At 40.5% G+C, this 25688-nt stretch overlaps 1 protein-coding gene across 5 annotated transcripts in view; it reads left to right on the plus strand.

Annotated features, from left to right (window-relative positions):
- The first annotated feature begins 14570 nt into the window (after positions 1–14570).
- Dock10 (dedicator of cytokinesis 10) overlaps positions 14571–25688 on the plus strand; it is a 201357-nt gene continuing 190239 nt past the window's right edge. For all 5 annotated transcript variants that reach the window (XM_055616425.1, XM_055616424.1, XM_055616430.1 and 2 more), the window contains exon 1: positions 14571–14729. In XM_055616425.1, the coding sequence (XP_055472400.1) occupies positions 14571–14729 (159 nt within the window). The remainder of the gene's footprint in view (positions 14730–25688) is intronic.

The raw sequence follows: 25688 nt of genomic DNA on the forward strand, positions 1-25688 counted from the left end.
CAGAGCCCCAGGCAGCTCTTTCAAGCAAGTCAGGACATGGATGTTGACAACTGTGACCTAGAAGTCAGAGCCCTCTCGAACTCTAAATCCACCAGTGCCTTGATCTGGGAATTCTCTATCCGCTGGAAATATGAGAAATGAATTTGTTTTAAGTATGGCACCCTGTATTGGTAACTATGGCAATATAAATGGAATAAGAAATTATCTTTCCATAGTTTGGCGATTAAAACTCCGAGGATAACACATCATTGCCCATAAAAGTCCTCATCTACCTGTTGTTGATATACAATAACATTAAAACATTTTTTTAAGTAGGCTACTTCTCTAATTAGTACATTCTGAAGCAGATGAACACAGAATTTAGTGGTTGGCTTTTCTCTCTAGTAATAGCTTAGATTGTCTGTGCCTTTCTCAGAGGGAAACACACAGAGGCAATTGCTGGCACATCTCTGCCCCTTTATCCTGCCCTGCTGTTGTCACAGGCTTCCTTGAGACACTGAACATGTTGAAATTCTCTTGGCCTTTTGATAGGAATGGCACTGTTGCTTTCCATGAAATGATGACAGAAAATGCTCAGAACAGCACAGTTACTTCTTTCCTAATTGGGCTGTTCTCCATGAAGGATTTTGATAAGGATTATAATGATTCCGTAAGGATTATGATGAACAAAGCATTTATTTTAGATGCTAGGATAGCCTTAAAATTGAGAAATCTTCTTTTGGGTTTTTAAATGCCAGCCAAAGATGATTAGAAAGTGCATCATTGAAACTAGTGTGTGTGTGTGTGTGTGTGTGTGTGTGTGTGTTTTAAGATAAGTGACCTCAGTGCTATTTTACATCTTTTAACAAACACATAATAACCCTTGTGGCTTCAAAAGGCTCATCATGAATCTTCCTTAAAGACAGCTGTATTTTTGCATAAAAGGAATATGAAATTGAAAGTCACATTTTTCCCCCTTGAAAATGCTGTGGTTTTCCTATGTCAAGGTCATTTGTGAGTCTAACACTAATTGCTTTAGTACCATGCGACATCAGACAGAATACAGTCTTTAGGATGATCCAAGGTTTGCTGCGCTACTGCACACGATAATACTTTCAAGCCATGGCTGAGCTTGTCTGAGTATTTGTTATGCAGTACAATACAGATTGGTTTCCACTGTTTGGTTCTATAAAGTTGGAACTGTCAGATAGGGGACCTGCAGAAGGTTGCTTCTTTAGATTTAAGTTTTTCTTTATCCAAGTTATCGCCAACAAATCAGAGACCTCTCTAAAGTATCCGTCAAAACAAATGATGCTATCTATGAATAGTGTTACCTCAGGAAAGAATATTTTTGTGTATTTGCACCAATGTATGTAAGGGTGAGGAAAGCTGTCTGTGTCTCTGTGTGCATTACTCTAGTCTTGGAACCTAGGATAGTATTCTAGGATAGTACCCAACAGTACCCTGTTAATGCCAGTTCAGTGAGGAAAGGAAGAGCGACAACAAGGAAGGAAAGCTAATATATTAATGTCATACAGCAGAATATCTTTCACTGCAGGCATATAGCTGATGCTATCCTAGAGAAGATCTTCACAAGAAGTTTAGTTCTGTGAGAGTTCAAGAACAATGTATCTAAGGACCCCCATTACACTTTTTCTATGTAAAATCATTTGCTGAGGTTGACCAGCACTCCTTTGATGGAGGCTGAAGGCTGGTGTAGACATCCTTGGGTTAAGACTAAATGGCAAAGAATAAAGGGAAAAAGTGGGATTTATAGGTGATGCCTTTTTTTTTTTTTAATTGTTGTTTGCCAATGAGGGAGGGCCAAAGAGTGTCACAGACATTTCAAGGTTAAACGAGACATTATTTTGTTTATTCTGTTTGTGGGAGAAAAAAAAAAGTGCTACTTATCAGAAGAGCCAGTGGAGGGGAGGATGGTGATTGACAGAGCCTGACCCTGGAAGACAGGAGTTCACAGAAATGGGGCTGAAGGAACAAAAACGTCCCTCTCATCAGAAAGAAGAACGTGGGGTTGATCTATATGTAAATATTTTAGGAAAGCAATGATCACACAAATAACACCATTGAGCCAAGAAATCCCAGATGCTTCTGCGACATCTTGGCGATATGTGTTTGCTACTTGTTCATTCATATTCATTCAGCTCTTAATGTTGACTCACACACCAGCAACAGTGGCAAATGTTTAAAGGTAAATACACGAAAACTTTCTAGTGCAAAAAATCCTAACAGCGAACGGGAAGCAGTTGCTATGTGTCCATTTTATTCCTGAAAAGTAACACTTACAAGAACTGAAATATTTGAAACATGGGAGCATTGTGCAAGCCACTGGAAAAATCTGACACTGTAGAGGAATTTTGCAGCTTTAGACACTGACATGAGAGAAAACACAGAGAAAAGGCAGCTGGAGCAGTACATCTCAGCTTGGCAGAGAGTATCCCTAATCGGTGCCCACATACCCTCCTTCTGCTTCCTCTCCACTTGGTTTCTTTGCTCTGTGTCAGCTACAAGTCTCCCTCTGAAAATCTATCTTCATATCTAACACCCTCTAGCTCTGGGCCATATTAAGTAGAAGCCAAAGTCACTTTGAGTTTCTTTTTCTACTGTTTTCTACCTCGTGTCTTTGAAACAGAGTCTTTGACTGGACTGTCTGGCTAGGCTGTCTGGCCAACAAGCCCCCAGGGTATGCTTGTTTCTGCTCCTCAACACTGGGCATCTACTTCCAAAACTAGAGAGAGAGCTACAGGAAGTGGGTGAAAGTGCTGTATCTCGTGTACAGATAGGCAGGCAGAATTATCTGCTGACATGGGACATGAGCCAGCAACCTCTTCCCTGGAAGCTTTCCATAGACATTACCGGCCAGGATCATTGGCCAAACCGTGCTAACCTAGAAGCTAGTAGAAAGCGCAACCCTGCTGTGGGTGAATTTTAGTGACCTCTCCTGTGGATGTTTGCCACTTTCAGTTCATAGCTGCTTGCTTGCTCATTTACTTATTTATTTAAAATTATGCTAGACATGGTGGCACATGCTTCTAAACACAGCCCTCAGTAGATGGAAGCAGGTAGGTCTCTGAGTTCAAGGACAGGTTGGTGTACGTAGTTCAGTTTCAGGCTAGCTGCAGCTACATAGTGAGAGCCTGTCTAAAAATATATGACATACGTTGAGCGAATTTCACAGTGACATAGCGCATCACTACTGACATTGAGAGCTGTGCACTGATCCATGCATAGTAACAGCCAGCCGCAGTGTGCTCGCGGGTGTCTCTGCATCCTTCTGTTGGGTGGCACCCGGGCCCTGGCTAAGGTTCAATTATGCTAATTTGCAAAGTATGTTAGGAAAGTATCTTGACCATAGACATATTTCTAAAAACCTAAGAACATATGCAGCATAATTTGGGCAGTGTTTTGTGAACCCTTGTTTAAGGGATTTTCAAGGTAAGAGCAATACTCGTCTGGTGGCTATATGTCCACTCCCTCCCCATCACCAAGAAAGTCGCAGAGAAAGTGCCACTTGAACTGTGGCTTTGGCATGTGGCACCTTGGCGTTTTGTCTCTGTTAAGGGAAGATGGGGAAGGCTTAGGGGACGGAGGGGAGACAGATATTTTCCATAGTCAAATTTAAGTTCCCTTTATGAAAAACGAGCCTTCTTTCCATTTGTTCACTCTGTCACAGGATAATGACACTTGGCCTAAAGGGTAAACACCAACATCCTGCATTCTGTCTTGCTTTCTTCTCTTCTAAAACGCTGGAAGCCAGAGATTCTCCCCACCCACTACCGGAGGTTTCTGCTTTTCCATGACTACCAGAGCCTTTGGCGATGGAAGGCACACTGGCTGTGTAACTGGAGACTATGCCTCTTGCTCAGTGAACTCACAAATTATAAGACTCCTTACACTGGACTTTTCCTTTCCCAGGCATTGGGTTGGATTATCTCATTTACTCATCATCACTTAAGAAATACTCTCATCCCTGCTTTCTTACCATATCAGGCAACACTGAAGGCTGCGCAGCCTCTTGGAGAACAGTATTGGCTTCACGTGTCAGCAGAACAAACTAGAATTATTAAACACAAGAAGGTTATGCTCTAGGTTTTAAAGAGAAGGTGACCATTATCTTATGGCTACCTTCCACCCCCACCCCATCCTTGGATACACCTGTTTCCTGTCAAGTATCTTTCTCTGGGGGGTATGTTGGAACCCTGGGTGAAGCTCAGGTGTGCTCGAGTTGACAGCCTCCTTCTCATCTTCCTGATTGATTTGGGAGAACATTTGTCAGTGGCTTTGAATACTGTCATCTTTGTGTTTGAAAAGCAACTCGTGATTATTGTAAACTAGATTTCAGTTGGGATGTTTAGGGCGTGGGTGGTTAATTCCTGCCACAACTCAAAAGCGAAAGTGAGCGTGAGGAGTAAAATAAAACAAGTGCTGAAAGTACACTTAATCGCTTATTTATCTAGTGTCATCTGAGAATACTTTTCCCATAGCTAACTTTTGAAAATAGCTCAGTTTACTCAATTTAATCATTTAACTTTTCATCGCTAATCACAAAAAGTACTTGTCAAAGTACAAATTCCTTCTAGAATGACTCAGAGGTTTCTCTGACTCTAATTTATTGCCACCGGACATCATCTTATTTTGCTTGTACAGACTGACATTGTGAGTCTGCCTTAACATGCAGAGTTTAACACTATGTCATTCATATCGACCCCTTTTCTGTTTACATGGATGAATCCCAGATACCACAGGATTTTTTTTTAACCTTTTTATTTTTGTTGGGTTTGTTACCACCAGTCCTTTCCTTTGTGATGGATAATTTCGCTTGTAGATAGTTCATAGTTTAAGTTAGCTTCACTCAGCCACATACTGAGCCCATTTCACTGATGAAGCAGAACCAGTTTTACTTTCTGCTCTGTCTCTCTTGACTCTGTATCTTATTCTCATGTCAATGCTTTGCCTTTTTATTGAGTGTTGTCTTTGTCATGGAGGGCCATGACTTGCAGATGTCATGAGAATTTGGTTAACTATAAACCTATGTGCACTCATAGTAGTGGTAAAGGAATAGCTAAGAATATTTGTGCCACTGTTATACACTGTCTTTGTATCCATATTCAGTTGAGGGACATCTATGTTGTTTCCAGATTCTGGTTATTACTAATAAAGCTGCTATGAACATAGTTGAGCAAAAGTCTTCGTTGTATGGTTGAGCAACTTTCAAATATATGTCTAGAAGTGGTATAGCTGGGTCTTAAAGTAGCACTATTCCCAGTTTTCAGAGAAAGTGCCAAATTGATTTCCACAGTGGTTGCACAAGTCTACACTCCCACCAGCAATGGAGGAGGGCTCTCCTTTCTCCACATCCTCTCCAGCATGTGTTGTCACTTGAGTTTTTGATCTTAGCCACTCTGATGGGTGCAAGGTGAAATCTCAGGGTCATTTTGATTTCTATTTCCCTAAAGACATTGAACATTTCTTTAAGTGTTTCTCTGTCATTCAGTATTCCTCTGTTGAGAATTCTGTTTAGCTCTATACCCCATTTTTAATTGTATTATTTGGTTTGTTGGTGTTTAATTTCTTGAGTTCTTTATATATTGTGGTGCTAGCCCTCTGTCAGATGTAGGGTTAGTGAAGATCTTTTCTCAGTGTGCAGGCTATTGTTTTGTTCTGTTGACAGTGTCCTTTGCTTTACAGAAGTTTTTCAGTTTCAGGGTGTCCCATTTATTGATTGTTGAACTTAGAACTGAGCACCTTGTCTTCTGATCTCAAGCTGTATACAGAGCAACAGTAATACAAATGGCATAGTACTGGCATAGAAACAGACTGGAGGATCAAGGGAATCAAATTGAAGACCCAAAAATAAACCCACACACCTACAAACACCTGATTTTTGACAAAGAAGCCAAAACCATACAATGAGGAAAAAGAGAGCATTTTCAGCAAATGGTGCTGGTCTAACTGTATGTCTACACTTAGAAAAATGCAAAGAGATCCATATTTATCAGCCTGCACAAAACTAAAGTCCAAGTGGATCAAAGACCTCAACATAAAACCAGACACACTAAATCTGTTAGAAGAAAAAGTTAGGGAAGAACCTTGAACTCATTGGTGCAGGAGACAACTTCCTGAATATACACTGCCTTTGTTACAGCTTGCATTGGTCAGGTGAGAAAAAGCTAAAGTCATGTTCCAGATAGCAAAACCAGGATTCTAAGTTTGATCTTCGTGACTTCAGAGCTCATATTTATTGCTTTGAGCCATTCCCTAGTTTCTACATTGGAATAATGCAACTTTCTCTCCCACCAGGAGAACAGCCAAAGTGCTGTCTGGAGGCTAGTTCTCAATAGGCTGGCTTGATGGCAGGACTGACCATAGTCCTTTGGAGCTATGTATGCTGGCTTTCAATAGGAACATCCTTCTTTTTCTAACTGGATGCTCCATATTGGTATTGGATCAGGATACAAGTAGAAATTGTTTTGTTTCTGACCAAAAGCTATGGCCAGTTCTGTTCAGCAAGCTTCTTTGCGGTCCCATGCATGATGGTGACAGTGTGAGAATCTGCTCCCTAAACTGCATCCATAAGTTTTATGAAATAAAACATGAGCCATTTCTTTCTAGCTCTGCAGAAATTGTGGCTATTTCTTCATGGGACTTGGTTGTGATTAGAATAGTTGAGGTTGCAAAATGAGAGACCTTAAGCTAACCAAGCATTGTTATAATACTTTAAATTTGTTTACTTGTGGGAAATGACTGCATATGGTTCTGGAACTTGTGACCCATTACCATGGAAACTAACTTTAAAACACAGGAGAGGCATATCTAAAATCCTTATTCCTCCATCACTCAGGGAACATGGTGTGTTCATGAACAACAAAAGGCAGGTGGGAAAAAAAAGCACTTGTGGAGGAGGTGGATAGAAGACAGGAAATATCAGAAAATCCTTAATTCTTCTCTTTTTCAATGATGATGAGATATGCAGGATTCTTTCCCTGTATCTGATACTGGGATGAGCCCTTGACATGTGTGAGTCCTTGTGAGTACACATGTTTTAACAGACAAGGAAACAGGCTTTCAATTTTTGCTCAGGCTGAGGAAGGCAGTAAATGACTCAATGGGAAGTTATCTTTTGGAAGTCTGCTTCCTGGGCTCTTTGCTTAACTGTTATACTATTAAGAAGAAGAAAGATTTACTATGTTCAATGCAACATAAGACACCTGAGAAATGTAATGCATGATATTAATGGAACATTTAAATTATCCATGCACTTGGGAGGAAGCTCACTTAGAGAGAATGAAGGATAATTCCTTGATGCATCTCAATGTACTAACAAAAGAATAATTGGCTTTTGTGCTGTGCCAATGCCAAAGGGAAGAAAATGAAGATAAAGGGGGACTTGGCAACTACACTTGTGTTTTTAAACTAAAAGAACCACATGCTCTTTCCCAATATGATTAATACAACTCAGTCAGGACATGGGAAAGACCCCTGTAAGAAGGAGGCCACTGTAATTACGTGAAAATAAGAGAGGAAGAAGAAAGGGGAAGAACTCCACAAACAAAAACATGAAAAAAAATAGGTCATAGGTTACTAATGAAGCTCATGGATTTGCTAAGTCCTTGAGTTGAAGTGGTCATGGGAGAAGCAATTTGATGCCATAATGAGAATCACTTGATACTCTTAGTTTCCACTTTTCAGATAAGAAGACCCTGATACACACTTCCTAGACACTCAATTCAGATTCTGTGTAAAAGGACTTGCCATCTGGAGATAGACATGGATGAAAATCCTTTCTAAACCCTGCCCTGGCAAACAGCCAGATCCTGTGAACTGGTTTTCCTTGACTTGGAATGAAGATCAATTTTCCTTAACCTTTGAGTATGCTCCTCCATTGGCTCACCTTTGATTGGACACAGCTGAACCTGTGCAAATTCTAACAAGAGTCCCAGTATAATCCAGGGCTGGTGGTGAGGACGGTGGTGGAGGCAATGGTACTAGTGACAGTTATCATTATATTTCTACTGATTGATTTGCTCATCTCACAAAATTTCATTTTCTTCCCATGTAAAGATCTGCTATAGTTTAAATAAGCAGATGGGTTTGCTGGCTTGGTCTCCAGGTCTTTCCCATTTTTCCCCCTCACAGAACTCAGCAGACTACACCATGTATAGGTGGGAGACAGGTACACAAAGTCTGGGAGAGAAGTGACCCTTATCAACATATATGGTGGTCACCAGCAGATTGCCATTGTCTCTGAAGACAAAAAAAATGATGCCCTATTTAGTTATGGCACGGCCAACTTGTTAGCTAAATCTCCAGGCCCTCCATACTGGGAGTGTGGTGGTGTTATCCATCTTTCATATCATTAAGACCAACAAGGGAATCCACAGTATCCCAGCTACATTTCCATATTCCAAATATGGGTGATAGCCATGCTGGTTGGATGACTGAAATCATTCCTGCTAATGAACATTTCTCATGATAAACACATTTTTTGAAACTTTTTTATTTTATTTTATTTTTATCAGTTACATTTTATTAACTCCGTATCCCAGCCGTGTCCCAATCCCTCATTCTCTCCCAGTCCCTCCCTCCCTCCCTCATCTCCACCGTGCCCCTTGCCAAGTCCACTAATAGGGGGGACCTCCTCCCCATTCATCTGATCCTGTTTTATCAGGTATCTTCAGGACTGGCTGCAAAGCTCTCCTCTGTGGCCTAACAGGACTGCTCCTCCCTTGGGGGGTGGGGATGCCAAAGAGCCAGTCATTGAAACTTCTTTTAACAAATTTGTTGCATTTAAAATCATTTAAATCCTCCATAAAAATGTGACTTAAACCAATCATCACCCCAACATCTTTTTAAGACTGATAACTTCCTTCTGCAATTGTGATCCAGGCAATCTCATAGTCTTCTGTAGGGGACAGATGAACCCAAAAGGGTATTTCTTGGGTTTCTTCCTCGCACCCAAGGTTTGTCTAGTAGAAACCTGTCTTTGGAGGACAAAAGTTAGAGCTGACATTTTTAACATTCAGAATTGCTTGTAAAGATGAGATTCTGAAGCCAGGTGACAAAATTCAAAATTCAAATGTTGAGTCTGCCGCTCACTGTAGCTGCAGTTCTATGAACCACTTACCTTCTCTGTGCCTCAGTTTCCTCAGTTGCAAAAAGGGGGTGATAGTAGCACTCTCATGTAGGTGGAGGTCTAAGTAAATCAACGTGTACAAAATCAGAGCAGTGCGAGGCACACAGTGCGCGCTCTGTGCAGCTCTGCTTTCGTAGCGCACCCATCACATTACCGTCACACGCCGAGGGATGACTGCAAGGGGAGCACGGAGTAGGTAGTCAGCCAAGTAAAAATAGTCTTCGCGTTTACAGAAACATGATTTAATATTACGTCAACCAGAAGGTTACAGCTCGTGTGTTGGAACCAGGCCAAAGGGTACAGTTATAGGGGTTGAGACTTAGGGCTGTGATACAAGGGGTTGCTTCTGAGGGGTATCATTTTCATGCTGAACCCAGAGGCCAAGAAGGGAGGAAGGCAAGCATGCATCACCCGTAGCAGAAGAGAAAAGGCATCACCTCTGATCTCTCAACAACTCCTATGAACCAGACTCTGTTTCAGTTGTATGAGTTGAGTTATTTGCAGCTACACTAATAGACTCAAGTCTAAAATATGGCTACCTCTGAGATTCAGAGGCGATAGTGAAGTTCCCGGATGATGCCCTTCCTACAGCTTCTGACGCCTTTAATTCAGCTGGATTCCGAGGCTGAGGTTCTTTGTATGCCTGCCCCCCATGCTTGCTGGTTGTCCTTTCCATCAGGACAGAAAGCTCTTTAGACTGAAGCCATGTTCCTCAGACATATTGAGTCTATGTATGGTCCATTTTTCTATAAAGTAACTATATCTATGGCGATATTTCCATAGTTGGGGTACCTGGTTCTGGGGACAGATGGACATTAAAAGTTTCTTCATTTGGTCATATTGACAACCCTGGCTGAGCTCAAAGAATGTGTGTCAGTTGTAGACTTGGTTCAAATATGTGTATACCAGTCTGGCAGGCAGGCAAGATACTACCCCTGCCAAAGGCAAACTTGAGGGTTTCTGTGAGGCACCATGACGTGGATGGCAGGTGTTGTGGAAGAAATCTCCTCCTTCTATAAGTGCTGTCAGGGGATCCTGGTGTGCTGCATGTTCAATGCTGGGAAGGCACTCCATTTGTGTCATTCCTTTGCCTGCTTCCTCCAGCTGGGAGGCCCTCCTGGACCCCATGCGCTGCACCCTCCTGCCGAACCCATGTGACTCCTTGATCCTTCACTTTTGGTTTCAGGTTAGTGTGATCACATTCAATTTTCATCTTCAGTGATGCTCAAATTCTCTCTTGCTGAAGGGACACAACATACCCTTCTCATTAGTCCCCTATACTACTCCATGATGTCTTCACTTGGCTTGGGGCAGAAGGAAGCTGAGAAATATGCCTTTTTTGCTGTCAGAGTTCTGGGCATTGAGACTCCATTTATAGGAAAGCTGACCTTTTCTGGCCCAAGGACACATGGCATACAGACAGACAGAGAGAGAGAGGTGTCAATATCCCAGGAATTCCTACTTTAAGAGTAGGGAGGAGTGTGAGATTAACTCACCTGAGAAAGGAGCTGAGATCCTTTCTCTAGGTTAATGTTGAGTCATTCACTTGAGACTTTGTTCTTGGAATATTTTTCCAAGCAAGATCTTACTGCCAACCTGATACACACACATACACACACATGGTGGGTGAGACAACAGAGATTTTTCTTGCAATTCCTGAGGCTGTAAACTCCAATTTCTTTTTCCTCTATATAGCTGCCTTCTTTCTGTGTCCTCTGTGGCCCCTTTACCTTGTAAAGACAGAAAGAAGGAAACCTCACTGTTCCTTTCTGTAGTAAGGACATTTGTCTTACTGGATTAGGTCCCCTCCATTATTATCTTACTTAACCTTTAACCTCTCTCTCTAAATGTTGCCATGTGGTGGGGTGGTGGGAAGTTCAGCTGCATCATGGGAATTTGCCGCTGCTACAGTTCAGCACAACAGCTCCCAATCTCATCATTCCCATGCATTTCCCATTTAGGAGAAAGGTCTGCTCATAACTTATTACAGTCTTGAAATAGTGATCTAAAACTAACATTGACTAATGCAATGAAGGACATGTCACCAGGATGTCTAAAAAATACTAATTTCACTTCTGTTCCTACCACAAAACCTTCAATGACCAGTCCTGGCTTGCAACACACTGACACCCTACAGAATACAGCAGAAGACACCCCCCCCCCCAGAGCCTAGGTGCAGGCCACCATTGTGTGTAAGGAGAAGACACAGAGGCACCAAGTGTTTGAGGAGGGAAAGAACCTAAGGTGACCTCCTCCTGTCCACCTACAGTCCAATGCAAGATGGTTGAATAGATTTAGATACAAGGCAAGATTGATGAGATCTATAGATTTAAACATACAACTCTTACATAATTTAACAAAGCTGGAGAGCGCCAATAGTTTCAGTTGGCATTATTTATTTAAATTAAATGTGTTTCCTCTCCCATTAAAGAGAACAAGACTTTTGGCTATACTACGCTAGTGGTAGAAATATCTGTTCCTACACTTAAGGAACTTTTAAGCCAAAAAATTTTAGACAGCTACACTAAAACTCCCTTCACTTGTTTAATATTTTTGTAAATTCTGGGTGAATTGATGAATAGTATGTATTTAACAACTCAAAATCTTGTTCCCAACACTTTGAAGCCTTAGCAACACACATTGTTAATGACAATATTCCTTCATATTAGAAAAAAAAAAACAGTTAAAACTATCAAGTTTACATTTTGTCAATGTCTAACAAATTCATAAACTAATGTCCAGTTAGGAGATGGACATGGATGAAAGCAAAGGAAAGTCTCCGTAAGTTATATACAGGTTGGGTCATATTTGAAGCCAAATTAATGATTTATAAGAAAAACAGCAGATTCTTTATGGAGGGTGTACAATTCATTTTAAAATAATTCCCTTCGTCCCATGTACATGCTATGTTGATATGAGGGAAGGCCTTTATGAGCAGATTTCTATCTTCTTCCCTAGTCAGACCCACCCAGTGCACTCATGTAAACCTTAGGACTCAGAACCCAGCCCCTTTCTTGCTGCTTTGCTACAAATTGACAATTTTTCATGAGAAGCTGTTGAACAACTCTGACTCTCACCTCCCACTCTTCATCCCATTAGTTCTTTGCCCAGTGGATAACCATTTTATACACTGAATTTGAAAGGAACTCGTCTTTGGGCACTCTCTTAAAAAAGATTTAGAGTCAGAAGGAAAGAATGAGGGAGTGGGGAGGGAAGAAGGGCTAGAAGGTATTGAGAGCCCCTCCCCCCGCAGTCATCAATAATGGGGGCGGATGCCTCAGAGACAAAGAGAGGATCGATGCAAACAGGCTTCTAATAGCTAGAAAGCATCTCCTCATGTATTTCCCTAAAGACTGTGCCATCTGCCAAAACATCAGACTCCAAAAGCCACCCTAGAGTATTAGCCAGACTTAGGGAGAGGTGGTCAGAAGAAAGTTCCGAAGCCAAAGTGTACCTTTGGGCCCCCAGTGTGTGGGACAGAGCTAGGATCTTCTCTTCTCCATTTTTTAACTACAGTGAGGGGTATGTATGGTTAGCCGTGTGCTTAAGAGCAGATGATCAGAACTCATGTATAGGACTAGAGGAGGGTCTACTATGAGTTTGGGAGTTGGTGGGTAGTGGGAACCCTCATTCAGAGAGCCTGGAGGACCAGCCATATTTCAAAGGGTAGGAGCACAAGCATGGACTCACACTTGACACTTGTTATACATACTCAACAGACTTATACCAGCTGATCTAAACTGTGACCTCTTGTCAGTAAGTGCCCCAGTCGTCTACAGTGAAATGGCTTGGATTAGAGCACAGGCATGCAGACAGAGGTCCAGAGGAAGTTAAGGAGTTGCCAGTACCGTTAGCATTTTTTTTCTTCTTTCTCTGGCAGCACTAAAATACGTTTGCTCAAAACAGAGTGAGATGGAAACTATTGGCAGTCAGTACTTCTTATAAGAGGAGGAGAAAAATGAAAAGAAACATGTTTTATTTCTCTGTCAAACATAGCAACTAAAATGATGCTGTGTTGTGACAGATTACTGCGTAATTAATGCCTAATCAAGCATTTTGCTCTATGCTTCTCTAAAGCGACTTGACTGGTCCCTGACTTCTGTAAGACTAGTTGCTTAGGAGGCAACCAAAGAGGAATACTTAGAAATCACGTGAGCCATCTGACTGGGCCAACCACACCTTACAGAACAACGCTTTGCTAAACTGCATACAGCAGAACTCTGCATGCAGGAGCCCCCAAACTAAATAGAATATTGTTTTGTTTTGATTTTTTTTTATTTAAATCGCTGAGAGCTGGGCTGAAGGAATTAGCTTGGCAAGAAGATCCCAACATTGAAAATCCTCCCGGGATACATGCTTTCCTCATTTGTAAGCAAATCCATTTTCCATGAGATATTTTTAGCGCATGTATCCCCTGCTGTCCTATTCTCTTTCAGTATACCATTAGATCTTGAGGCCATTCCAGATAGCTCACGTGATTTCTAAGTATCCCTCTTTGGTTGCCTCCTAAGTAACAAGTCATACAGAAGTCAGGGAATACTGGACCCTTAACTACGGAAGAGCTCCATGTGTTTTTGCAAAGCTTTGCTTCTTATTGATGGGATGTTAAAATATTTTCCAGCTGTTTCTAAGAGGTCAGCTCTGCAGAGTGCACCAAGTGACCTCAGATAGAGATTTTCAGCCCTGCCAACCGCCTATGTAAATATAAAAATGTATTAGGCTGCAGAACTGTGTGTGTGGGAACAGAACAACCTCACCATTGAGAAGAAATCACGGAGAACACTGGCATCTCTCACATGGTTTGTTATTGCATGCATACTTTTGATAAACTATCTTGATTCAGGGTGCTCTACATTTCTGATGCCAGTTTCTCTTCTGGAGTTTATGCAAAGTGAAATGCCAATGACTTAATGAGGTAAAACAAACAAACAAAAAAACAACTTTCCTCCGAAAGTGTTTACATTTTATAAACTATTGTCAGTCAATATACTGCTCATTTGCCTTGGGAGAAAGTCAGCATGAAGTCAAGTTTTCAGCTGTTTAATTTGAAGAATAATTTGTGGGATGTGTGTGTGTGTGTGTGTGTGTGTGTGTGTGTGTGTGTGTGTGTAGGAAAAATGTATTTACCCGAAGCTCTGAAGCAGGAATCCAAGACAGTCACTGTGATAAACAGAAACCATGCTTTCAAACTGCATTGAGAAACTGTCTCTGGATGAAATGCTCTGATGTTGTTGAGTGTGTTCAGTTTCCGTGGATCAAATCTTTCCCATCTCTGCATCCAAGCTATTTGGCCGTGATCAGATGATCAGAGCTCAAGGAAGTGATTGGAGGGTGAGCTGGCTGCAGCTGCCGTGTAGGCTCATTCCCAGGGACAAGAAGCCACTGTTTTTCAAACACAGCACCAACATAGAAGTTATTCCGTAGGCTCCAGGATGCAGCGATGGGCTGCACTGCCAGCATTGTTCTACTTCAAGCTTTTCGCACTGTGGTCCAGAGGAGCTGTCCACACATTTGTAGAAGACGCCAGGAGGAACCATCCCATGAAATCGTGCCTCTTGACAGTGACGATGAAATGAGTAGACCCAGAACCCTCATAATGGTACTGTATTCTTGGCAAACAGCCTCTCTTGACTGAACTGTTATTACGGAGATAGATACTACAATTTAGGAGGTTTGGGTGTTTGGCTTCAGATCAAGATACGTGTAACCTAGAGTTTTCTACCTCCTTGTTGCTGTTTGGAGGGAGGGGAAACAATCTCTCAGAAGCATTGTTAACATTCAGAGAGCTGATTTTTGTTGCTCTTAGATCTGTCATGTAAATGTGCCGTGTGTGTTTGAGAAATTCTCTGCTTCCTAGCATTTGTATGTTGTTAACTCTGCAGCATGGAAGAAAAAAAAAAAAAAGAGCAAAAAATTTTGATATTTAGTTTCAGTGAATTCTGTTTTATAAGTCCTAGTTTGTAATACGATCCCATAATGTGAATTTCTTTATAAATCACCTATAAACAACCACATTTTGTAGATGCTGGTAGTTAGATCTCTAATGTCAAGATAGCTGGGGTTGTATTTCTGTCCTTTTCCTGACTCTGAAACGGAAATGCTTTTTCAAAATGCTTGGTTAACTTTGGCACAAAATCAGAGTGATATATTGGGAGTTTTGTGGAATGTGTGGTGTTTTCATTTCAAGGTTTTTTTTTCCTGCCAATTGTCAAATTATATAAATTTTAAATTTGTGCTTTTATTGCAGCAGATAGTGTTGCTCTGTGGCTGTGTTTGAACAGCAAGGACAGAATTCTTCCTTACTTTATGATTTGGGGAAGAGATCTGCTTAGTCATTGAAATCCCCCCTCGAGATAGGATGGTGTGCTGAATGTTCCAAAACTGGGAATGTGTTAAAGTCAGGGTACTTTCAGCACAATCGACTTTTCTATTTTCTCTTAGATTTCAGTGTTGAAGGATATAGAAATCATGAATGAAAAAATACCTGTTGCAGTGACAGTTCTTAAATGAAAGTTACTTGGCCCTGGGTGTGCCTCTGAGTGACAGGAGACCACAGCATAACACTGTTCATCAACTCCTTTGACAGGTCAAGGGTTGAGTTCACAAAGCAGCATGGCCCTTCAATTTAGGGCTATGATTATCTCTGCATGGCTGTATCTAGTCCAAAAAAATTCATAGTCATTACTGCTATGAAACTTAAAAGGCTTTGCAATCTCTCAAATATCAAAAAGGTCCTTTTCTTTCCTAACTCTTATTAATAGTACAATATATCCAGAGATTATATATGTTGAACATGCCAATAGTTTTTCTAATTAGATTATAATTTTTATTTATGTAAAATATTTTAAATTATTCAACATTAATTAACTATTTTTCCAGTATCATTTTGATTTATCTAGTTCTTTTAGCCGAATTGAATGGGATGCTAAAGAATTTCCCATGTAACTCTTATACATATAGTTTGAAGTTTTATCAATTTATCCTATAAATAAAACTATTTTCTCTAAAATATTTTTGGGGTGTGTGTGTGTGTATGTGTGTGTTTGTGTATGTATGTGTGTGTGGTGTTTGGAGGTTGGGAGTTGTAAATTAATGTTTTGTTACGTATTTTGCTTCAGTAACTTTAGGATGAATGAAAAGTCCTAAACTCTGAAAACAAAACTAATTCACCATGCTGTGATAGCATACAGTACGTTTAAAAATATAAAATAAAGACTTTCTAGTGTTTTTTTTTCACCACAAATAGATGACAGATGTTTGAGCAAATAAATATACTTACTCCAATCTGAACATTATGCAGTGAATACATAGACGGAAATATCACACGGCTCCCCATAAGTGTGTGCAATTGTAGTGTGTCAATTCGAAAGTTTAACATGTCTAACCATAGCTTGCTGATGACAAATTAGAAGGTCAGAAGATTGTACCCCAGTGTTCACATGCTAGAACTCCTCAGTGTCAGTACCACAGGCTACAGGCCCACTGATTCCAAAGGCCAGCATGTTCTGCACCTTGTTTGCACCTCAGAGAAAATAAAGATGGAGCTAAAACCTTAACTGAGTTTTTATTAAGAAAGAAAGGAAGAAAAAAGGAAGGAAAGAAGAAAGAAAGATAGAAAGAAAGAAGAAAAGAAAAACCATCCTGGACCTCTTAGAGTGACATATCTGAGTCCTAAGTCACTGTGCCTCTTGAATATGTCCTCTAGGACAACTCCAGAATTCATACATGTAGCACAATGAAGAAAAACATCAGAAATCTCTCTGCCCTGGTTGCAAAGTGTGAAAACGATGGCGCGTTTCACGAGGGTTTTTCTTCTGGATGTGTTGCATTGGGTTATTTAGTGAGTGAATTTGTTAATGAAAGCATGGTCCTCCTTCCAAGATGGTGCTTTGACAGCCTTTGCTTCTGTGACTCACTGTGGAAGATACTCTGTGTGTAGATCCTTCACCTCTGGATTCTACTGGTTTGAGGTGAGAAGAGCTAGTGGGGATGCTGGGGTGCTGTGCTTTCTCAAGCAATTCTGGTTACTCCAATAGAGGATCACCCGGGATGCCACTATGAAGAGTGTGGGTCAGCTTTGAAAGATGAGAAGCTAACCTCTTCGCCTTGAGACCCTTCAACCCAATGAATTTGAAGTTCAACTCATGAGTTGTGAGTCTCTAGAGAGAGTAACAGGCTCTAGGGCCTCAGAAGGTGAAATTAGGAGCAATGGGAGCATTAGCAGTCAGAAAGCTATTTCACTGACTCCAGCTAAAGTTGTCTTCCAGTTTGTGAGAAGTGTTTGGATTCTGGACATATTCCAATAGCACAGCAACTAGGCTTTGCTATGAGTTACTTACCAAGTGTAAGGAGAAAGAGAGAAATCTGGGTTTACATACACATTTCTTTAAAGGGTTTATTTTTATCTTATGTCTTTGAATGTTTTTTTTTTTTTTCGCATGCATCTGAACCATGTTTGTGCTTGGTACCCACAGAAGGCATCCAGTCTCATGGGACTGGTTTACTGGTTGTTAGGGGCCACTAAATGTAGCTCTTGGAAACTGATCCCAGGTCCTCTGCAAGAGCAGCAAGCGCTCTTAATTGCTGAGAGATCTCTCCAGCCCCTGCTGTTAAGTTTTGACCTGTGCATTCAGAACCAACTTGTCCTCCAGTAGAAAAGTGTATGAGAACAGGAGCTCGGGAACAAGATTAGTCAATTGTAAAGGTGGTGAGTTCTCAATGCCTTACAGGTCTATGCTGGTAATGTCAAGTAGGAAGCTAAATATGTGACTCTGCAGTTTGAAGGAAATTCATACGGAGAGGTAAAGCCTGGCCCAGTGTAAATTCCAATAAATGACTGATGAATGGGCGAAAGATCACTTTTCTAGTGACCTGTATTATTTGTAATGTGTAAGTCCATTTGACAGTTAAGCACATATCACCATCCAGCCTGTCTCAGGCTAAACTTTTAATTGCTATTTTACTATTTATATTTATTTCTTGTGTAAGTGGTACACAGGAACTTGGCATGGAGTAAGTCTGTCTAGGTTTGGAGTTTTCCTTTTGTTGTGGCTGTTGCTTCAGTGTTACCCAGATCAATGCCTTTAATAGACTACAATTAGGTAAGAATCCGCAGATTGACATTTCTTAAGCAGTCAGTACCAGGATGAAATGCTCTGTCAACTCTTAGCCCTTAATTAAAATGTACAGGAGTGAATTAAGGAGGACGGCGAACACCAGGGTTGACGGTGGCTGTCCTGCAGGTACGGGATTGTCACTTGGGGCTTGAATACAGATGTCTTGACCCACGAACTTCACTTTAGTCCTTCTAAGTGTTGCGCAGAAATCAGCTTAGGACTTTCGTGATTGTAGTTTGGGTGTGTGGTCCAAATGAAGAGATTTACTAAACATGAAAATGAAGGATGTAATCCTTTTGGCATTGATCAGAGACACATGAATCCTAACAGCTGAGACTATTAAAATCCAGTGAAGATTAACTGGTAAAAAAAAAAAAAAAGAAAAATGAACACATTTCTTCGAAGTTCTAATTTGCCTGTAGTGCAGAAAATTTTCTGATGGGAGAAATTACAGAAATCTGTGTGGTGGTGTTGCATGTGTGTAGCTGTTGGTATGAAGACAGAACCCAAGCTTGGGTTTCACTCCTTAGAACAGTTTTCTGTTTTGTTTTTTCTTTTTCTTTTCAGACAATCTTTCTCAACTGCTGAAAACTTTCTGATTATGCTAGGCTGCCTAGCCGCAAGCCTCCATGATCTGCCTGTCTCTCCCTATCCAGTACAGGATTTTCAGGTCGTAAAATAGCAATTAAAACAGCCAGGTTTTTTTTATGTGTGTTCCAGAGCCTTTTACAACAAGCATTTTTTAACTAAGTTATTTCCTCAGTCACTCAAAATATTTATAAATTATTTTTTATTCTACTTATAGCCTGCTTTGATAAATCTTACCTAATTTATTTTAGATAGATGTATTTTCTAGTTAATTCCTGTAATTTATCATGTCTGCTAACCCCAGAGGTTTTCTTCATTTTCAAGTCTTTTTTCCTTCCTCTCAAATAAAGAATGAGTATCCATTGACACAAGAAGGGACTGGGAAGCAACTGTCAGGCAGGCGTCTATCTCCGACTGGCTATATAACAAATCCTCACACAACAGATTCACAAGTCTCAACTAGAAGGTGAAACATTTTAAAAATCAATAAACATTTTGAGATGATTCTGAAACAGTAGATGTCTTAAATTTAAGTTCGGCCATGACAAGGATACAGTATTTGCATAAAGGCAACTATGGTTTAATTTTTACTTTTGATCAAAGATCAAGAGATGTGACAATAGTCTAAATGTGTGGTAAGTCTAGACAGTGAAACCACTGCCAGTCAATAATGTGCACTTATCACCTTCAGTGACTCTTCATTACAATTGTCACCCCAAGACATGTATCATAAGCTATCCTTTGATACTGTAGCGTTTTCTACATCCAATGTATTAGTGAATTATAAAGGGTTTACATCAAGTTCTATCTTTAGCTCACAGCCCATGAAATAAGAATGGTTTTCACAGATGTAAGATGGAATAAAATTAATGGAAGAAACCAAATATAAAAAGGAGAAAGGAAGAAAGAGAAAAGGCCAGAGGGATACAGAGAAGATAGATGGTTTACCAAGTCTGAAACACTATACAATTCTAAAATACTATAGTAACAGAAAAATTTGCCTTCCCTTGTCTGTTAACTGACAAGGCCTCAATCATTAAGGACTCTTCTTTTGTCCTTATTTATGACTTCTGTAGTATATTGTACTATCCAGTTTATCTGAAGGAACTTGGATTTTCTTCTGGGTGCCCATTACTTACCTGAGGATCTAGGAGCTAGTGGGATTGAACAGTGACTTGTAAATTTGGAGCCGAAAGAACAAAGGTTGGAGTCTCAAGTATCTTATTTAACTAAAACCCAAATGACCTGAACATTTTGGATCACCTCTGTGTTTGGCATAGGGAAAGGAGTCTGTCCTGTCTGTTGAAGTATTCACCTTATAGAATCAACATTGTATACCAGTTAATATTTCTGTTAGTTGCTTTTCTTAGCACTGTTACAAAGTCCATGCAAAAGCAATTTGGGTGAGCAAGGATTTACTTTTTAACATATAGATTGGGGAGATTTACGTCCATCTTAACAGAGAAGGCATGGAAGTGCTCATGGTGGCAAAAACATATGACAGAGACCATACACTGCAAGGAAGGACCTAGTAGAGTGAGCAAGACTGGAACTAGGGTGAGGCCATAACCGTCAAAGGCCCGTCCTTCCACACCAATGTTCTTCAACAAAGTGCCACATATCAAATGTCCCTTAACCTTTAAGGTAGCACCACAGGCTAGGGAACCAGAATGCAAAAATGTGGGTTTGTGATTGACATTTCAGAGTCAACTGTGGCAGTGTGATGTGGGGATGGAAAACGGCTACCTTAGCCTAGCAGTGAGCCTCTTTATCTGAACAGTGATGATCTGCTACCCACTGGGTAAATCATGCAGCAAGGCAAGGAGGGCCCTTTGCATTATGAGTTAATGTGTTTCTTCCATATCCATTCTCAGAGGATGCTACAGAGAGTGGTCCAAAACCAGAAGCCAAGGAGTTTGTTGGTATAGCTCTGCTTGAGTTACTGTTTGACTTTCCACATTTGGATGTCTTTTCAAAGTGAAAACACAATAATCCTTGCTTCTTGCTCAAGTACTTTAAACACCAGGATGAGAAACAAGATGAAGGAAAGAAAGAATTATTTATAAAAATAATTACATCTCTCTGGGACTTATTTGTTTATATATATATGCTTGGTGAACAAAATAAGGATTAAAGAAAAGTTTGATATGGGAACTACTTCTGAGGAAAAAAGTAATCTCTTTATGACCTTCTACTAAATAGTCTAATAAAACTTTGGTAGAAGGATTCTTCACATTCTTTGCCCAGTTGCATATTTGTTGTATGGCTGTATGAGGAACAGGCTTTTAAGGTCTCTAAATCCCAAGTTAATGTTCTCTGCTTTAGTGAGAATGGATTTGAATATACCAACTGAAGACTCCCTTAGGAAGGGAATCCCATGTAAATAATGGAAACTGAGTTTAAATGGTGTGCCAAAAATAGTACAACATGGAGCCGAAAAGCCTTGAGAATCTTTGGCAGTAATTTTTGCACGTGAACTAATTTTCAACTGAATCATGAAGCCATAGAGAAGAGACAAATGCTCTGAGTGTCTTCTTCCTGGGTAGAAGAATTAATTGAATATGATTGGAGCTTAGTAATTAACAACATAAATCTTTCAGGAAAAGGCTTACAGAACTCAAATAACATATGGCATCCGCTTGTCCAAATAATAGTGCATCGTTATAGTTTTCTAAGTTACACCAGTTTTCAAAATGATAAGGAACAAATTTTAAAATTAAAGCCTATAATATGACAAAGAAAAGCAGAAAGTCACGGGTAGACATTGGAGGGGGGAAAACAGGGAACAGGACAGGAGCCTACCACAGAAGGCCTCTGAAAGATTCTACCCAGCAGGGTATCAAAGCAGATGCTGAGACTCATAGCCAAACTTTGGGCAGAGTGCAGGGAATCGTATGAAAGAAGGGGGAGATAGGAAGACCTGGAGGAGACAGGAGCTCCACAAGGAGACCAACAGAACCAAAAAATCTGGGCCCAGGGATCTTTTCTGAGACTGCTACTCCAACCAAGGACCATGCATGGAGATAACCTAGAACCCCTGTAGCTTAGTCTCCAAGTGGGTTCCCTAGTAAGGGGAATAGCGGCTGTTTCTGACATGAACTCAGTGTTTGGCTCTTTGATTAACTCCTCATGAGGTGGGGGTGGGGCAGCAGCCTTACCAGGCCACAGAGGAAGACAACGCAGCCAGTCCTGATAAGACCTGATAGTCTAGGGTCAGGTGAAAAGGGAGGAGGACCTCCCCTACTTCCCTACTGGGGGAGGGAGAAGAAGGAGGGAAGGTGGGATTGCAGGGGACGAGGGAGGGGGCTATGCTGGGATACAAAATGAATAAATTATAATAAGAAATTTAAAAATTAAAAAAATAAAAAGCTGTGATAATCAGTTATGTAAATCAAAACCAGTGCACAGAGTCAACTATACAGATAGACGTAGATATAAATAAATTTGTGTGTGTGTGTGTGTGTGTGTATATGTGTGTGTTTTTGTGCATGTCTGTGTATGTATAAAATATTCTAGCTTGGTGATATGATGCTTTGGGAGAAGCCATTGTGTAAAGGTCGTAAAGATTATATTACCAAATAAAAATATCTTGTTATATGTCTAGAAAAATAATGAATTCAAATTACTGATATTAAAAAATCTTTTAATTTTTAAAATATAATCAAATATAATTTTTAAGTATTTGCTTTCAGAGTTTCTTTCCTGTGTGGAAGAGTGGGTTTTAGGCTTATCCTTCAACTCTATGATTCAGTATGACCCTAACCCTAAACAGTGATCTTATGAAATAATAGTGTTATAACTGAGAAATTGGAAAAAAAAAAAAAAAGTAGTGATACAATTGAAAGTCACATGTGTCTTTTGCAAATCAAATACAAATGTAGCAATTTGTCTTGCTTCTTCAATGAGATTTTCCTAAAAAGGCAATTCACTCTTTCAGGTTTTAGCTTCATGGGTCTGATTTGCTTAGTTGAGGGACTACAGTTTAGGATTGTTGAAATTCCTGCTATGGTTTGGATCTGGAGTTATTCTCAAATACCTGGGTGTTACAGATTGGCCCTGAGTCTATGGTGCTATCTGGATGTGGTGGGACCTTTAAGAATTGATGTGTAGTGGAAGGAGGTAAAGTCGGTAAGATTAGTCCTTGGATGCAATGTTAGGAGTTCAGGACCTCTGTCGCTTTGTTTTGCTTGAGTGGACATGCAGTAAGATGATCAATCCTCGTTTAGAAAGACAGATGGGATGTGCATTGAACGTATGACACGAGTCTACTGAGCGCATCTGAAAGACTCTAACTAGCAGTGTTTTCAAAGCAAAGACTCATGACCAAACCTTTGGCAGAGTACAGGGAATCATAAGAAAGAAGGGGAGTTAGTCTGATGGGGAAAGGATAGGAGCTCCACAAGGACCAAATATATCTGGGCACAGGGTCTTTTCTGAGACTGACATTCAACCAGGGACCATGTATGGATATAACCTAGAACCTCTGCTCAGATGTAGCCTGTGGTAGCTCAGTAACCAATTGGTTTCCCAAAGTGAGGGGAACAAGGACTATTTCTAACAGGAACTCAATGACTGGCTCTTTGGCCTCCCCACCCCCCAAGGGAGGAGCAGTCCTGTTAGGCCACAGAGGAGGGCTTTGCAGCCAGTCCTGAAGATACCTGATAAAACAGGATCAGATGAATGGGGAGGAGGTTCCCCCCCCATCAGTGGACTTGGAAAGGGTCACGGTGGAGATGAGAGAGGGAGGGAGGGACTGGGAGGGAATGAGGGAACGGAACGGGACACGGCTGGGATACAGAGTTAATAAAATGTAATTGATAAAAAAAAAATAAAATTCAAAAAAAAAGAGAAAGAAATGCTAAACTTAACAGTAAAAAAAAAAAAAAAAAAAAAAGAACTGACTCAAAATGAGCCTCTCCCCCTAAGTTGATAATCTATGGCTACTTTGTCTCAGCCACAGACGGCTGACTGATATACTTCATTTTCTAAAATCTGTTTTATTTTATATTATATTTTAAAAGATTCATTCACTGTGCCATGCGTGGAATGTGTCACCAGTTGTCTAAACATCAGGAATCCAGTACAGAACTAGAGTGGACAGAAGACTGAGGAACAGAGTCACAGTGTCACTGGGCACAGGTGACAATAGTCTGACTGAAATGGCTGTAAGCTCATAATCCTGATTGGTAGGTACTTCAGGGAGAGCTGCAGTTTTAGGGCTTTAACCATTGTGCATCTAGCCACATCCAGTGAAGTAGCCATTGTTCAGAGACCTGGAAAATGACAAGATGCTAAGAAGACAGAGACCACTCTCTGCTATGACAGGACACAAGAAACTGCCATGTGTCATTCCTAATTTTTATAGTGCTTCCTGAGTTAAGGGTCAGAGTGTGTGTTCTGAATCTCATACCAAACCACCTGCTGATTGTATGAGCCCTGGGTCATTATCTCAATTATTTCTTCTGTAGCTTCTCTCTTTGTGCCTGGTGTTTATTATCTCAACATGTCTACCTGTAAGCTCTCAGCTTTCAAAGCCAATGGCGAAGCATCTCCATATGGCTCTGCCCCCTGACTCTTCTGCTTCCCTGAAGACTCTGTAATTAACCCAGTAATCCAGGCTTTCCTCATCTGCAGGTTGGTAATCTTATCTCCTCTTACAGCTTTATCTCCTTCCTGTCCTGTAAATGATACACTGCTAACTTTGTGAGATTAGAAGGTTTACATGCTTAAGGAACTATAACTCTGTCTGCCATACTACCTCAGGAGGTTATTTCAAAGACTCAATAGATAAATACAAGTAACAGTCTATAATGAATTCTGGTGATTAGGAAGAGGCCAGTAAATTCTAGTTATTTTATTGGCTTTTTACTGTCTTGATAAAATGCATTTACAAATTTCATTTACTTTATGGTTATTTTAGGAAAAAGAATTGGATTGCTAAAAAGAAACTTGTGTTTCATGGAATATGTGAAAAGATGGGAAGGCAAGCATGGATTTTTGTTTAACACGGCACTTTGATATTTATTTAGTAGAATAGTCACACGATTATTAGAGAGCATACAAGGTTGTTTGAGTTTCTCGTTCACATTATCTACCGCTAGCTTGTTCTTTGGAAATTATTATGTAACTATTTCTTTGTGAATCACTTACCAGTTTTAAAAATGATACAAAATCCGGAAATATTAACAATGGTAAGTAATGTTTAAAACTGGGGGGTGGGGAGATGGAACCGTAGGCAAAGAGCCCCCAGCACAAGCAGCATGAGGAGTTGAGTTGGGATCCCCAGCATCCTTAAAAATGCTGGGCATGGTGGCACATACGCGTCGTCTCAGTGCGGCAGATCTCAGGGGCTCGCTGTCCAAGCAGCCTGGTCACAACAATGAGCGCTGAAGACATCCTTTTTCTAAAGATAAAGGAACGCTCCCAGCCTCTAGCTGCCACCTACACACATGCACTGGCCATCCCACCCATGCATGTAGATGTCCACGCACACGCACAGAAACCCAGTGTGCCTTTACACTTGGAGCACGGTTCAGTGTGAACTCTAAGTTATTATCAAAAACATTGGCTTGATAGTTGGAGTTCTTATAAAAGAATAAATTCCCCACGCTTCGTTTTTTGAAAATTAAATGTTTTCCAATTATTACCTAGATTATCGACTGTTAGTTTTAAATTGCTTAAAATGAAGCAAAATGAAAAACAAATTCACATGTTGAATTAGCCACTTTTCAAGCACTCCTTGGCCATCGATAGCTTTGGCTCTGCATTGGACAGTGCAGGCACAGCTCATAGCGAACCTGTGCTAAGTCGTACATCTCCGAGGGATTTGTTGAACTGCTTTTGAACTCAGGGCA

The sequence above is a fragment of the Psammomys obesus genome, unplaced genomic scaffold (genome assembly GCF_907164565.1).
Source record: "Psammomys obesus unplaced genomic scaffold, mPsaObe1.curated_primary_1811, whole genome shotgun sequence".
Taxonomy (NCBI): Eukaryota; Metazoa; Chordata; class Mammalia; order Rodentia; family Muridae; genus Psammomys; species Psammomys obesus.